Source organism: Chiloscyllium punctatum, chromosome 49 (assembly GCF_047496795.1).
Source record: "Chiloscyllium punctatum isolate Juve2018m chromosome 49, sChiPun1.3, whole genome shotgun sequence".
NCBI classification, from domain to species: domain Eukaryota; kingdom Metazoa; phylum Chordata; class Chondrichthyes; order Orectolobiformes; family Hemiscylliidae; genus Chiloscyllium; species Chiloscyllium punctatum.
The window spans coordinates 26,914,322-26,929,913 of record NC_092787.1 but is presented as its reverse complement, the minus strand read 5'-3'; the positions used below and the strand labels follow the sequence as shown (position 1 = coordinate 26,929,913).

At 38.0% G+C, this 15,592-nt stretch overlaps 1 protein-coding gene across 1 annotated transcript in view; it reads right to left on the bottom strand.

Moving 5' to 3' along the window:
- The window catches only part of LOC140469458 (serine/threonine-protein kinase N2-like), a 53,476-nt gene that overhangs the window by 6,461 nt on the left and 31,423 nt on the right, over positions 1 to 15,592 (bottom strand). Inside the window, exons 12-19 of the mRNA XM_072565997.1 lie at positions 14,197 to 14,308; positions 13,630 to 13,712; positions 12,985 to 13,051; positions 10,565 to 10,656; positions 7,305 to 7,481; positions 5,348 to 5,410; positions 4,663 to 4,739; positions 352 to 494 (exon numbers count right to left, since the gene is read on the bottom strand). Of these exons, the coding sequence (XP_072422098.1) occupies positions 352 to 494; positions 4,663 to 4,739; positions 5,348 to 5,410; positions 7,305 to 7,481; positions 10,565 to 10,656; positions 12,985 to 13,051; positions 13,630 to 13,712; positions 14,197 to 14,308 (814 nt within the window). The remainder of the gene's footprint in view (positions 1 to 351; positions 495 to 4,662; positions 4,740 to 5,347; positions 5,411 to 7,304; positions 7,482 to 10,564; positions 10,657 to 12,984; positions 13,052 to 13,629; positions 13,713 to 14,196; positions 14,309 to 15,592) is intronic.

Genomic DNA, 15,592 nt, shown 5'->3' with positions numbered 1-15,592 from the left:
TCTCTTCTGTTTCTTTAGAAATAAAATGCCAAAATTCCATTTACCTTCCTTGTTGCCTGCTGCATATGCATACTAGTTTTGTGATTCATGCAGAAAGGCACTTTCTGCACCAGATTTCTTTGAAGTTTCTCTTCATTTAGATAACAAGTCGCCTTTCTATTCGTCCAAAGTGCATAACCTCATATTTACCCAGGTTTGAACGTCATCTGCCAAATTCTGGCCCGTTCATTAAACCTATTCATTCACATTTATAAATGTCTTCTTATTTCATTGAAACTTACTTTCCCACCTATTGGTCCATCATAGGTATTTACCTACACAACACACTGCTTTGAGAAACAAAGATCTCACCTCTCCCACCAGCATTTCATACACAAGCACGCCCAGACCCCACCAGTCAACAGCTCGTGTGTATGAGATCTCAGTCAGCACCTCTGGAGCCAAGAACTCAGGGGTTCCACAAAATGTGTTTGTGTGATCGCCAGAACCCATTCCTGCAACAGAAGTATTTAAAAGAACTTAAGTCACACATATAGAAGGTAACAGCCTATCAGGATCAGTCAATCTCAGTCCCCAAGTTCAATTCCTTCACCTTCAATAATATCAGTGCTCAAAGTGGGGGCTGATTTTCAGATTCCTGGGGCATTGTATCCAGTTCTGGAGAACATGGGACCAGTACAAATCAGACAGGTTACACCTAGGTTGGGCCAGGACTGATGTCCTGGACATAATATTTGCTTAAGTGGTTGGGGAAGCTTTAAACTAAAATGGCAGGGAGATGCGAACCTATGTATGGAGTCAGAGGAAGGTGAATCAAGGACAAGAGCAAAGAACAGAAAGGGGATTAAGAAAAGTAATATGCAGAGAAATCAAGTGCCAGGATAAAGTAGGAACATGGTGAAAATTAATGGGAACCAGAAAAATAATGTTACAGAGACAAACCTTATGGCTTTGTGCTTTTATGTGTGGAACATTTACAATAAAGTCAATGAATTTAAAAAGTGCAAATAATTGAAAATATATACACAGTCAGGATTACATACACAAAAACAGGGTGATGAGAGATGGGAACTGAACATCCAGGGTTATTCACTATTTAAGATGGACAGACAAAAGAAAAAGAATGGAGTTGTATTGCTGGTTAAAGAGGAAATTAACACAATAATGAAGAATAATATTAGCTCTGATGTGGAACCTATATGGATAGAGCTCAGAAACACCAAGATCAAAATGTAGGGGTGATTTGGGAATAGCATTAAACAGGAAATTAGAAAAGTTTACAATAAAGGTATATCAGTAATTATGGGCGGCTCTAATCTGAATATATGTTGAACAAATCAAATTAGTAAGGAGGAATTCCAAGGGTATATGCAGGCTGGTTTTCTGGACCAATACATTGGAGAAACTAAAAATAGGTCATCCTTGACTGGGCATTGTGGAATAAAGAATAATTGGCAATCTAGTTGAGAGGCCCCTTGGGGATGAGCAACCATAATATGACAAAATTCATCAAGCTGGAGGGATGCAGTTGATTCTGAGACCAAGTTCCTTTACTTAAAGTCAGAACCAATGAGGATAGGAGGTGGGAATTGGCTATGATAGCTTGGGGAATTTTATTTAATGAAATGACAGTTTAAAGGCAATGGCAACCATTTAAACAGTGCATGGGTGAAGGGCAACAATCGTTCATTCATGTCTGGTGCAAAGGCAAAATGGGAAAATGTGGTCAAAGCATTGATTAAGAGGGAAACAAGAGATGGTATTAGATCCAAGGAAAAGGCATATACGTTGGCCAGAACAAAACAGACCGAGAGTGGGAAGTTTAGAATTCAGCAAGAGGAGGACAAAAGATTAATTTCCTTTTTTTAATCAGAGTACAAAGAGTAAGCTTGCGGAGATCATAAAACGGACTGTAAAACTTCCTTTGGTATGCAAAGAGGAAAAAAAAAATTGGTGAAGACAAACACAAGTCCCTTAAAGTCAGGAACATGGGTATTTTTTAATGGGGAACAAAGAAATAGCGAGCAACTAAATGTACACTTGGCTTGGTTTTTAAAAGGCGAACACAAAAAACATTCACTAAACCAGCGTTTGTGGTGAGAAGAATTGAAGGAAATCAGCATTTGTAGAAAAAAAAAGTGTGTTGGGGAAATTAATGGGATTGAATGCAGAGAAATCCCCAAAGCCTAATAATCTACATCCCAGAGTACCTAAGGAAGTGACCCTAGAAATAATAGATGCACTGTGGTCATATTCTAAATATGATTTAGGGTAGTAGTATAACCCCTCCATTTAAAAAAAAAAGTGGAGAGGAAACAGGGAATTATAGACCAGTATAGTACTGGGGGAAAATGCTAGAATCCATAATAAAATAATTAATAGCACAGCACTTGGAAACGAGTAGCAGAATCAGACAAAGTAAAATAGATTTACACAAGAGAAAGTCAGACTTGATAAACTCCTGGAGTGTAAGGATCCATTAAGTTGTGTGCGCAGGGTGGGAGATTTGCAGATGTGGCTTATTTGGACTTCCAAAAGGCTCTTGACAAACGTTTACCAGACTGACTCCTGGACAGCAGGGTTTACATATGAGGAAAGGTTGAATCAGTAAGGACTGTATTTGCTGGAGTTCAGAAGAATGGGGGAAATAGAAGGATAATGGGATAAACCGCTGAGATGAAGAGAAATTTCTTCATCCAGAGGCAATGGCTGAACCTGGGGAATTTACTACCACCGAGAAAAGCCAAGACCACAACGTTATATGATTTCAAGGAAGAGTTGGATATAGCACTTGCGTCTAAAGTGATCAAATGATATGGAGGACAAAGTGGGAACAGGCTTATAACTTGGACAGAGAAAGCGAGGACTGCAGATGCTGGAGTTCAGAACGTGGTGCTCGAAAAGCACAGCAGGTCACGCAGCATCCTAGGAACAGGAGAATCAATGTTTCAGGCAAAAGCCCTTCATCAGGGATGAGACGTGAGTGCCAAGGAGGTTGGAGAGATGATCAGTCATGATCATAATGAATGGCAAAGCAAGCTTGAAGGGCCAATGGTCTACTCTTGCTCCAACTTTCTAAGTTTCTATACGAAGACAATTTTTGCTGGAGCCACCTCTGATTCAGTCCGGTCAGTTAGTGACTTGGACATCATTAACCACAGTTGCTACCTGATGAGTAGCTTTCAAAAGCTCCCATATTATCTGCACTGTCCCCTCTAGACAGCCCTCCTTTGGTAAAGAATGTCCTGGTTTGAAGTTTTATTGTTCGGAATCAAAGTCAGCCTTTACCTCAAGTCCACTTTAAATTCATCTATTTTTAGGGCAATTGACTTTCTCGATCCATCATCTCCCTGTAACTTTTATGCAGTAACAAACATGTATTCCTTTCCTTCTCAAAAGACTTCCTTTTTCTCTTAAGAGATTTGACTCTGACTGGGCGTGTGATTCTGCAACACCCTAGTACCTTATCTGATACATATTCCTTGTTTTGGAGCATAGATAGGTGAGTAGAATCTGGCTATTCACCTATGGAGGCACAGTTGCATCCAATGCTCTTTGATTCAACATTGGTGCACTGATGCACCAATTGGGGCATCCAACAGGAGTCACTGACCAGAAATGGGCTAATTACTGATTTCTACCCCACCCTTCCAAATGCTAGAAGATAGTCACCAAGCTGGAAGTTAGTGTAACATAATACTTACACTGAAAAACCCTCTATCCACTCTGCAATGAGAGAAGCTGATGGACCATTATTTAGAATAGAGTCATAGAGTCAGAGATGCACAGCATGGAAACAGACCCTTCGGTCCAACCTGTCCATGCTGACCAGATATCCCAACCCAATCTAGTCCCACTTGCCAGCACCCGGCCCATATCCCTCCAAACCCTTCCTATTCATATACCCACCCAAATGCCTCTTAAATGTTGCAATTGTATCAGCCCCCACAACTTCCTCTGGCAGCTTATTTTATACATACACCACCACATGAAAAAGTTGACCCTTAGGTCTTTCCCCTCTCACCCTAAACTTATGCCCTCTAGTTCTGGACTCCCTGACCCTAGGGAAAAGACTTTGCCTATTTACCCTATTCATGCCCCCCAATTTTGTAAACCTCAAAGGTCACCCCTCAGCTTCTGATGCTCTAGGGAAAACAGCCCCAGCCTGTTCAGCTTCTCCCTATAGCTCAGATCCTCCAACCCTGGCAACATCCTTGAAAGGGTTCAGAAAAGATTTACAAGTTTCACAACATCTTTCCAATTGGAAGACGACCAGAATTGCACGCAATATTCCAACAGTGGCCTAACCAATGTCCTGTACAGCCATAACATGACTTCCCAACTCCTGTACTCAATACTCTGACCAATAAAGGAAAGCATACCAAACACCACCTTCACTATCCTATCTACCTGCAACTCCACTTTCAAGGAGCTATGAACCTGCACTCCAAGGTCTCTTTGTTCAGCAACACTCCCTAGGACCTTATTGATAAGTGTCTAGGTCCAGCTAAGATTTGCTTTCCCAAAATACAACACCGATTAAAAACAAACAAAAAACTAGGAATTCACCTTTTTTGGGTTTCATACTTTTCCTAAGAGCTTCACTGTAAACAATCCATGATGTGACAGTTTGCTTACTTAATGGGAAACAAGGCATTTTACCTTCTTTACAGAGCCCAAAGTCACCAATTTTAATATAACCTTCAGCATCCATCAACAAATTGTCCAATTTCAAATCCCTGTGGAAGACAGAGGTTGAAAACTTAGACAGTTTCACATCTACAGTCATGTTTATTGCAATTAAAATTAAATACTTACATTCTGGCAGGTCGTCAGTCATTTCCTCAGAAGGCATTTCAAAATTGTTTAAAATGTCAATACTAATGAATTTTTAAAAACTAAATATTGATGATTTGAATGTGTAGGCACAGCATACTACCATGGTCAGTAGAAGGATGCAGATTTAAACTTGCAAACCATCAGATGTCACTTGAAGTTTCCCTCAATTTCAACTTCAGCAAAAAGAATCAGTTTCCAGAGGTTTCCACATTTAGGATCAATATATCTTTATGAAACTGCATCAGTGGAACTAATGTTTCTTCCACTGCCATTACTGTCTAGCCAGAATTCCAACCCAGTAGAGACTTCCATCTAGTGGCTAGGATGGAAATTGCCAAGTTTCTCAATTACAGTAAACAGCAGCTAAAGTTAACGTGAACTTCCAATCCTATGAAGAGTCTAGTGTTCCAATGAAGCATTTTTAAACTTCAAACTAGTGTAAAAATTTTTCAAAATGATTGAGCTTGAGAAGAGTTAACAAGACCAATGACATACTTAAAGCAGTTACCTGTAAACTATATCTTTCTTGTGCAGAAATTGCAATCCAAGGATAACACAAGCTGCATAAAACCTGGAAAGATACAATAAAACGTCATCTCACTAATTCAAGTGAATTTGACTACGTCAATAAATGGACTCAGTTGACATATTCTTATCAAACTTATCTGCAATTAATTTAGCATTGTTCTCAAGGAAGTCAAATTTAGTCTAAAAATTCCATTCTGCCATTGAACATGCTGGCGGTGTATAATTTTAATCCCAATTTAGGGGTTTCAAAATTTGTTCTAAGATGTGAGCATTGCTGGTTAGGCCAGCAATTTACCTCCTCTCACTAAATGCCCAAAGCACACCTAAAAAAAGTCAGCCACAGGGCTGACAGTCTGGGGTCATATATAGGCCAAACCAGATAACGATGGCAGATTTCCTTCCTCAGAAAGGACATTAGTGAACCAGTTTTTCCAACAATCAACAATGGTTGTGTCCATCATGTTAAATAGCTTTTTTGTTGAATTCAAATTGTTACCATCTGCCATTATTAGATTCATACACTCATTCCAATTAGCCTGGAATTCTCGATTACCAGCCCAATGACATTACCACTACCCCAATGTCTTCCCAGCTGGTTTTCACACCTCTTAGATCCAAGAGATTTTGGATATGTTTTAAACATCAAATTATTCCACATCCAATAGTAATTCTATATTTTCACATGTTTTTAAATGAACTTATACGTTTCAGTTTATTATTCCCTTGTTCTCTATTTTCATTCAATTATTCCCCTTCATTAGCTTAAACACACAATCAGATCACACCACCAGGAACATGTTCTATTTAATTTGTGTGGGATGTGAACATCACTGGCAAGGCCAGCATTCACTGTCAACGAGTTGTCGGTACCTCAGTAGTTTGGTAGGGAACATACTATACTAATGTGAAACATAACAAGTGTATTTAGTGTGTCAGGTAGCTACAGCGTTTTTTCCCATTATTTGTACAAAGGTTTCTTCTCTTCCCTCATTGCAGCAACCATTATTTACTAGCTCTGGCTACCATTGACAAATGAATCCCCTGATTATAAACCAAGTATTAGACATTGTAGTTTTGGTTAAAATAAAGCAAGGCAGTTGTGGTAGAACTGTAAGACATGACAATACACAGGCAAGAGTTCAGGTAGGTACCAAAATAGTTATGTCAAAAAAATGAAGTGTCACTTATTGGAACAAGCTACTGGCAGCTGTAAAAAGTATGATTGCACAATAATCCATTAAAAAGTGCTTTGGCACATTCTTGCCTGAAGTTGATAATTCTGTGATAAAGCTCTGCATTTGATAAGTCACAACTAACTTCAATAAACTTACTAATCTTGTTTGTGTATTTTTTTCCAAGTTAGAATTACCACTAATTGGGAATTGAAGTGCACAAGATTTCCCTGTTATAATATTAAATGTGCCAGATTGCATTTTTTCATCTTTCCTAGTGTCTGCATGAATGTCATCTATTTTATACTCCCTTAAAGCAGACTTAAAAATTTGCAATTCACCCAGGATGTGGGCAGGCTTGTGTGTTGCCCATCCCTCATTGTTTGAACAGTGTCGTTTTTAGCAACTTCAGCTGATAATTAATAATCAAGTCACACTGGAATATGATTAGAGTCACATCAGATGACAAGTACAGGCAGATTTTCCTTTTTCTGGAAGGAGAAACATTAGTGAATCAGTGGGTCTTTGCAACAATTAAAAGCTTTGTAGTCAATTTTATTGGTCAGCTTTTACAAGGTTTAAAAAAAAAATTGAATTCAAACTGACCATTTAAACTCATGTTCTCTGTGTTATTAGTCAAAGTCTCTGATTTAGGGAGTCCAGTAATGTAATCACTACCACTCAGTACCGTGTTTTATCTGAACGAATGGCTTGTCCATATCACAATACATGGGATTGCGTTCCATATTCTCATTGAGCACTTACCTAGCTTGGGGTTCAGAGAAGACATTGGAACGAATATGCATCATTAGGTCTCCTCCAGGTGCATACTCCATCACAAAGCAAACATGATTTGTAGTTTGAAAGCAGGCAAAGAGGTTCACAAGGAAAGGATGCTGCACAGAACTTACTGTTTCAAAGATGCGTTTCTCACACATTAGGCTAAAAATAGAAAGTAGGGTTGAGTTTGAGTTCAGTAATCTTCATTTATATACACATTTGATTTAATAATCTAATCAATAAATGATACCTATTATAATAAGAGGTCACTTTAAACTTTGAGTGAACTTCTTTTCATATACAAAACACATTGTGAAATGCTCACCTTTAAAATGGTTTTCTCACACATCCCACATCTAGTTTGCGATTATTTTTCATAAGACTTTTGTTCACCCCCTTTGTAGTTATGGGAATAGAGCTAAAACACTGAATCTACCTGTCAATGTGGAAAATTGTCCAGATGTATCCTGTCCATAAAAAGCAAGACAAATCCAACCCAACAAATTCAAATTTGCAATGACGGAAGGTATTGTTGAAAGCACTATGAAGTGACACCTAACCCAAAATGAGTTGGTTATTGCTGTTATGTCAGAGTATCTGACGTAAGTATTAGCTTTTATTGGTAGAAGGATTGAACTTAAGAGCTAGGAGGTCATGTTGCAGCTGTACAAAACTCTGGTTCAGCTGCACTTGGAGTATTGGGTACAGTTCTGGTCACCGAATTATAGGAAGGATGTGGAAGCTTTGGAAAAGGTTCAGAAGTGATTTACTAGAATGTTGCCTGGTATGGAGGGAAGGTCTTAAGAGGAAAGGCTGTTTTCATTAGCCACAAGGTGACTTAATTGAGACATGAAATAATCAGAGGGTTAGTTAAGGTGGACAGAAAGCCTTACTCCCCCTCAGATGGTGATGGCTAGCTTTAAATTGAGGTGTGATAGATATAGGACAGATGTCAGAGGTAGTTTCTTTACTCAGTAGTATGGGCATGGAACACCCTGCCTGTAACAGTAGTAGACTCGCTAACTTTACAAGTATTTAAATGGTCATTGGATAAACATATGGATGAAAATGGAATAGTGTAGAATAGATAGGCTTCAGAATGTTGCATCGACCTGTGGAACCATCGAGGGACGAAGGGCCTATACTGCGCTGTGATGCTCTATATTCTATGTATGGCTTCAAGCAGGGCTAGGAAATTTTAATCAATGGGAATCAGGGGGATAATTCTCCACTGTTTGGAGTCATGCCCATCACAAACACCCAAGACATCACTGCAGGAGCTTTTGAAGGTTGCTTCCAGGTCCAACTTAGGTCAGAAGTAGGATGTTCACTGCTGATTGGTGCTGAATTATTCAACACCATTTGCAACCCTTCAGCAAATTAAGCAGCCAGATGTCTGCATTCACTGAAACCTAGATAATATTCAGTAGTGGGCTAATAGATACTTTCTAAATCAGTGTTTAGAGAAATTACACAACTGTGCAGCAAGCAGGACTCAAACCTGGGGCTCCAGGTGCAAAGGTATGGGCAGTACCACTTCACCACAAGAGCGCTACAAGCTTGAGCAAATATGTATAGTGCAAATATTATTTGCCATTTCAGTGACAGTTGATGATGGTTTCCAACGAGAGTCTAACCATCTTGATATTCAGTAGCATTACCACTGCTAAGTCCACATCAACATGGAGAGAGATTATTTTGACCAGAAAAATTATCTGGACTAACCATATGAATACTGAAGCAATGAGAACAAGACAAAGGTTGGGAATTCTGCAACAAGTAATTCATCCCCCAACTTCTCAAAGCCTATTTACTATTTTAAAAAGGCACAATTCAGGAAGTATGATGGAATACTTCCCACTTACCTAAGTGCAGCTACACCAACACTCAAGGAGCTCAATCCAAGACAAAAGTGACTTCTTTATTTAGAATCTTCTACATCATTGTCAAATAGTGGCAACTGGTGCATATTATAAGATGCATTGTAATGAGTTGCCAAGGCTCCTTCAACCTCACCTTCTAAACTCATGACCCTTACCACCAAGGAGGACACCACACACATGCAAACACCACCACCTGAAAAAGCTTCCCTCCAAAACCCATACAATTTGACTTGGAATTATATAGTCAAATTTTTCCCCATTGTTAGTGGATCAAAAACCTGAAAATGTCTTCCCCAGCTGTGCTGTGGGCATACTTTCACAATAATCAATAGAATTTCAAGGTAGTGGTGAACAACCCCCTTCAAGACCAATTAGGAATGAGCAAGAAATACTGGGCTTGCGAATGTTAAATGCCATGATCAAATATTTTTGCAGCTGCATCAAATGGGACCACACGCCAGAAACACCAACCCCACCCTCAATATCAGAAACAAAATCACCAAATAGCTCAGTGTTGAGCACGCTAGCATAAGCATGACAACAAGGCTGCTGCCCTCATTCATTCTTCTAATATTGGGTCTAGTTAGGCAGCTCTAAAACCCAGAGGCAAGGAGAAAACTCAAATTTTCGACTGAACCTCAAATTAATTACAGCTAGACACTGATAGGTGATCAATTTGCTCAGACATTCATTTTTTATCCATATCTCCCTCCCTAGGAGGATAATTTTAGACTACTCCATGGCTTTCCTACAATGGTACAGAGAAGAATGATTGTAAAGTTATTAAAACAAATGAAGCTGTATCAGCTATGAATTAAGTAGTTTTAATGGTAATCTTAGGGTTACAATTCAAGTACATTATCAAATCACAACTGTCCTACTCTAAAATAACAGAATTAGTTTTAGTTAGAACTCTAAGCAGAAGGGGATAGACATCAAGATCCACAATTCCCATTTTTATTGGCTTAACTGATCTCCGATTCAGGGTTTTATGAAAAATAAATAAACAGCCAGAATTTCCACCATTAATGAGTACATGGGCTTCAAAATCAAAGCTGACACTATTGTGTAAACACTTTTTACCAACAGGGATTTTTCTTACACAAGGCTGAAAATGTACATGCAATGTCAACTTTTTGATGCCATGGGAGTCAAATGCTTTCAAAATCAAGTCAGAATCCAACACTTGCAATCACACGAGTCAAGCTCTGAGAATGGTAGCCAATATTCATACGAATTTACTCATGTAAATTGGGCAGCCAACACTGCTGTCACCCACCTTGCAGAAAATCCATGCCCTGGGTGAGGATAAGGAAATCAAGAAATAACAAGCTGTCCATTTCACAGTCATCAGACACCCACCTGTCTACTTCATCACGAGACAATATATTTCCTTTCTTCAAGGCTTTAACAGCAAACATTTTCTTAGTCAATTTATGTTGCGCTAGCAATACCTAGGATAAAGCAAGTTAGTTAGAACAGAAGTACAGCAATCTTCAAGTGTTTCAAAATGAATTTTCAATATCTTGAGGTATACAGAGGATGTTGAAATGCTAACATCTGTTTTGATCACAGCTTTATACATAGAGGCACTTTTAATCAGATACATGGGAACTATGAATAAGCTTCTCTTGTTGAATCTATAGAGATGAGGTCACCTGTACTGTTTCTAAATGATCACAATCCACCCTGATTCATAAACAACACAAACCAAGCAATGAAATTGGGACCTTCTGGCTCAGATACTTATTAGATAAACTTGAAATGGAGAGGGATCCAGGACTTTTTTATACAATACTGTAGACATTTGTTACTTTAGTAGACATAGATTTTGCACTTTTATCTGCTTGACAGCTCTGCTTCAGACTGGGTTTACACAACAGATACTTTATTTGGTCTCAGTATCACAAGATCTCTGCAACCTGCTAATATCTTAACTTCCTAAATATTTAGGCAAATATAGAAACTTCAGGAAATGATAGAGTCCTGAATGTTGTGGTTTGGCTTATTAAATGGATGCCAAATACCCAAAAATGTTTTATTTTACTTTGTCCGCAAAGGACTAAAGACCTTTAGCATTGTAATACTTTATAACCACAGGTGAAGTTTAATTATTTGTTTATATTTAAAGCTTTTGAGGCAAACAATTTCATAAAATCAATGAAAATAATGGCATTTTTCCCTGCAACTGTATTCAAATGTAAAACTTAATTGTGAAATCATCCTTTAGGTCAAATAGGTTTCCAGTTACTTTTAAAATTTTCGTTCCCAAAATAACGAAAAAAAAAGAAAAAAATGTTACTTTTATATTTGAAAAATGCTATGGATTCTAATGAGCTTGGAAAAATGGGAACATGATTGAGTAATAGTTTGTATTTGGTATATTAAAGTCTGAACATTAAGGAATTAGCTACCTTGCCAGACTTTTAGTAAGATGTGTTTACCATAGTGTAGAGTGGTACATGAGGCAGGAGAGTAGAACAGGGAATGCTATTTATTAAAGAAGGGCTTTTAAAACTGAATACAAAGACAAAAATAGTCAAGAAAATAACTGATACAAGTTATTAAAAGTCAAGTTTGAGAGAGTAAAAAGACAATGTTCTTTTTTAAATATAATCCCTGCAGTGTGAAAACAGGCCTTTCAGCCCAACAAGTCCATCCTGACCCTCTGAGTAACCCACTCAGACACATTCCCCAATATTCACTCCTGACTAATGCACCTGAGAATCCCTGAACATTATGGGCAATTTAGCATGGCCAATTCACCTAACCGGCACATCTTTTGTATTGTGGGAGGAAACCAGAGCACCCAGAGGAAACCCACGTAGATATGGGGAGAATGTCTGTGTGTGGACTTTGCACAGTCACCAGAGGCTGGAATTGAACCCGGGTCCCTGGTGCTGAGGCAGCAGTGCTAACCACCGAGCCACCTTGCTTCATATTATAGGCCAAGACAAGCGTACAAGAGAGTTTATCCATATCAAGCAAGGCAACCCTAGTCAGAAAAACACATTCTATGTTGAGTGTTTTGTAGGAGACAAGCTATAAGTTTAAACAGCATAATAAAAAGTGTTCAATGTATCAAGGATTAAAACTAGAGTAAGCCTCATCACAATTAGTGCTAAATATTTCCAAAAATTGATTAGTTTAGAAAATACACGGACAAATGATAAAGATGCAACCCATATTTTATGGGCTTTGCTATCACACAAGTAGGTACAGGCAATACAAGTCATTTCCTATTAAAGTAAGATGCTCAGTCCTTGAATGCAGAGGGGTATTAAAATAGTCACAAACCTAGAACTAACAACAATAGGACAGATAATGATTCCTGTCGGCCATCTCAGAAATGCAGCCAGATTTAATATTCTTAATATATTCCAGAACCAAACAAAATTTAAAACAATTGTCCATCTCAGGGTTGTCAGATATTAAAAAAAAATACAAATGTCAAATACTAAGGATATTTGCTGGTGAAAGACAATGCATTAAATCTCAAAGCCTGTAAGATTATCCAGCCATTTACAAAGAATGGTATCACAGTCGCACTTAGGATCCTGCAGTTAACTGACATCAGCAAATTAAACCATTTTTATTCTATAGATTAAAAACTATAGTTGCCAAGAGTATAAATACAAATATATAAATCCCAGTTGCATTGTTATGCTTTGAAAATTTTTGAATCCTAGATACTTAGTACTATCTGCTACTTACAGAAGCAACAGGTGCCAAGACAAAAAAAACAGAAATAAAACATAGAAGTTCCCGATCACCCCTCATACCTTTCCAAAGTGACCTCGTCCCAGCAAAGCAACACAATGGAAGTCTTCAAGGTGCAGGGTCTGCATTCTGCATGGAGATATTGGAATATTAATAAGTAATGCAACAATAGCTGACTAATTTTAACAAACTGCTAGAAACACTCAAGAAGTCAACAAACACACAAAAAGAAAAGCGTGAGGTTAATATTGCATTTATTTCTCAGGAAGAATTTTATTCAGAACATCACCTATGTTTCCTCCTCCAGCAAAGTGAAACATTCTAAAAGTACAAATGGTTTGGAATAATATACCAAGAATGGTCACTTGGACAAGGTAGCAAAGCAGAACAGAAAGCACACCTCAATACAATCAAGAGCTCTCATGGAAGCTAAAGTCAAATAAAAATCAAATATTGGCAAAAAAAAAAGAGACTGAAATTTGAATTTGTTTAGTCCTGCAGGTAATAAAGTATAGAGAAGCAATTCTATTTCTACCCAAGAGAAAAAAGCATTTAAAAGTGACCGAAATGAAGATTTATGATAGGATGAAATAAGAAGATCCAAGCTAATGAAATCTCTTCCAGTGCTAAGTTACAGTTTGTCTTCTTGTAAATTGACCTACTTAAAGCTGTCTACTTGTCATACAAACATTGCTAATAGTCTTTACCTGGAAGTAATCTCAGCTGGGTTTAGAATCTCCAGGACTTTGTTAGTCTGTGGGTTTATGCCTGTACTGCTTCCAATTGCACTCTATAAAAATAAAAACACAAAATAATTAACCTGAAGAACAACAACAAAAAAGTTGTAGAGCAGCAAGTGAACAAGATATGGTCTTACACAAGTAACCATCCCAAAGTACTTTACAAATAAAGAAAGAGTCATTTGGGTAGACCATCTCAAACAATTGATTTATACCCAACAAGATGAAATTAATTGGTGAGTATATTTTAAAAAGTATGATCAGTTGCTTGGCCAATACTGAGCAGGAAGTTTTCCTGATATTCTAGTCAATGTACACCTGGATTGTAGCAAGTTAGTATGCAACTGCAACAGAAATCTTCCACTTAAATTTCAATGCATATACTGTATTTCACAGCAATTGCATTGCAAGTGGGCATTTTCCCCCCACTTTTAGAAGATAAGCTGTAAGCCAAATGCTTAGTTTACAAATCAATTAAACAAGCGTTAATTCTGTCCCTCCAGTGTCTTTTCCCCAATAACTAGCATCATTTACCTGGCTGTCAGCAAGTGAAAGTATCCGTTCCTCTGAGGCAGCATTTATAAAAAGCCGAGGTGGCTTGGGAGGTGGCTCTGGGCTGAAGTTTAGGTTGATAGGTGTAAAGTCCCTATACATATACAATTAAACAATGAAAACCAAACCAAAAAAAAGACAAACATCCTACATGGAAGAATGTACATCTACAAATCGCTGAGAAGATTTGAGTTTAAAAAGATGCAGTTTCTGAAAATTGTAAATATAAATTACTACTTCTAGCGATTTTGTTTTAGCACTTTTCATCTTAACTAGCAATACTTTCGTATTTATTTCCCCATTCCCAACTTCCCGCCAGAAAATTGCACCCTTGGATAAAGCCAAGTGGTTTGTTAGGCCAGCTCAGAAGACAGAAGAGTCATTTCTACAAATCTGGAATCATACAAACTAAACCGACAAGAATGGCAAATTCCTACTCAAGAAAAAACATTTGTGAACCAGATGGATTTTTAAATAATAATCCTGAAATTTATCATTACTGTTATTAGCTTTTTACTCCAGATTTATTCAGTTTTTCAAATTTATATTCTCAACTGCTGGGGTGTGATTTGAACTCCTGTCTCCAGATCACTAGGCCAGGCCTCTAGGTTACATAAGAACATGAGCGCTAGGGACAGGAGTAGGCATTTCAGCCCCTTGAGCCTTCTGCCATTCAATATGGTCATAGCTGATCTCATTTCAGCCTTAACTCCTTTTTGCTGCCTACTATCCACAACCCTTCAACCCATCACTAATTAAAAAGCTGCCCATCTGCTGTCCTTCTTAAAGTTGCTTAATATCCCGGTATATACTGCACTCTGGCATTCCTGATTCATAATTCTTTGAGGAGAAATAATTCCACCTCATCTGTTCTAAATATGCTATCCCTTACCTCAAAACCATAACCTGCCATTCTAGATTGCCCCACAAGAGGAACCATCTGCTCTAAATCTATTTTGTTAATCCTCTAATATCTTTTATACCTCAATTCAATCTTCTCTCATTCTACTCAACTTGAGTGTATAAGCCTAAACTGCTCAAATTCTCTTCATAAAGCAAACCTCTCACATCCAGAATCAATTTAATGAACCTCCTCTGAACTGCCTCCAATACAAATACATCCCTCAAGGAAATTAAAACTGCATATAATACAGTTTACACATTCTCACTTATGTCTTTGTACAGTTGCAGATCTCTTCCCTACTTTTATACTCTATTCCTTTAGCAATAATTTCCATTTGGCTTCTTTATTGCCTACTGTATCTGCAAACTAGTTTTCTGCATTAGTGCATGAGGACATCCAGATTCCTTCCTACACCAAAGTACTCTGACGTTTCTAATTAGTTCAGCAGTGTAGCCACTATGCTTCTGCACCCTA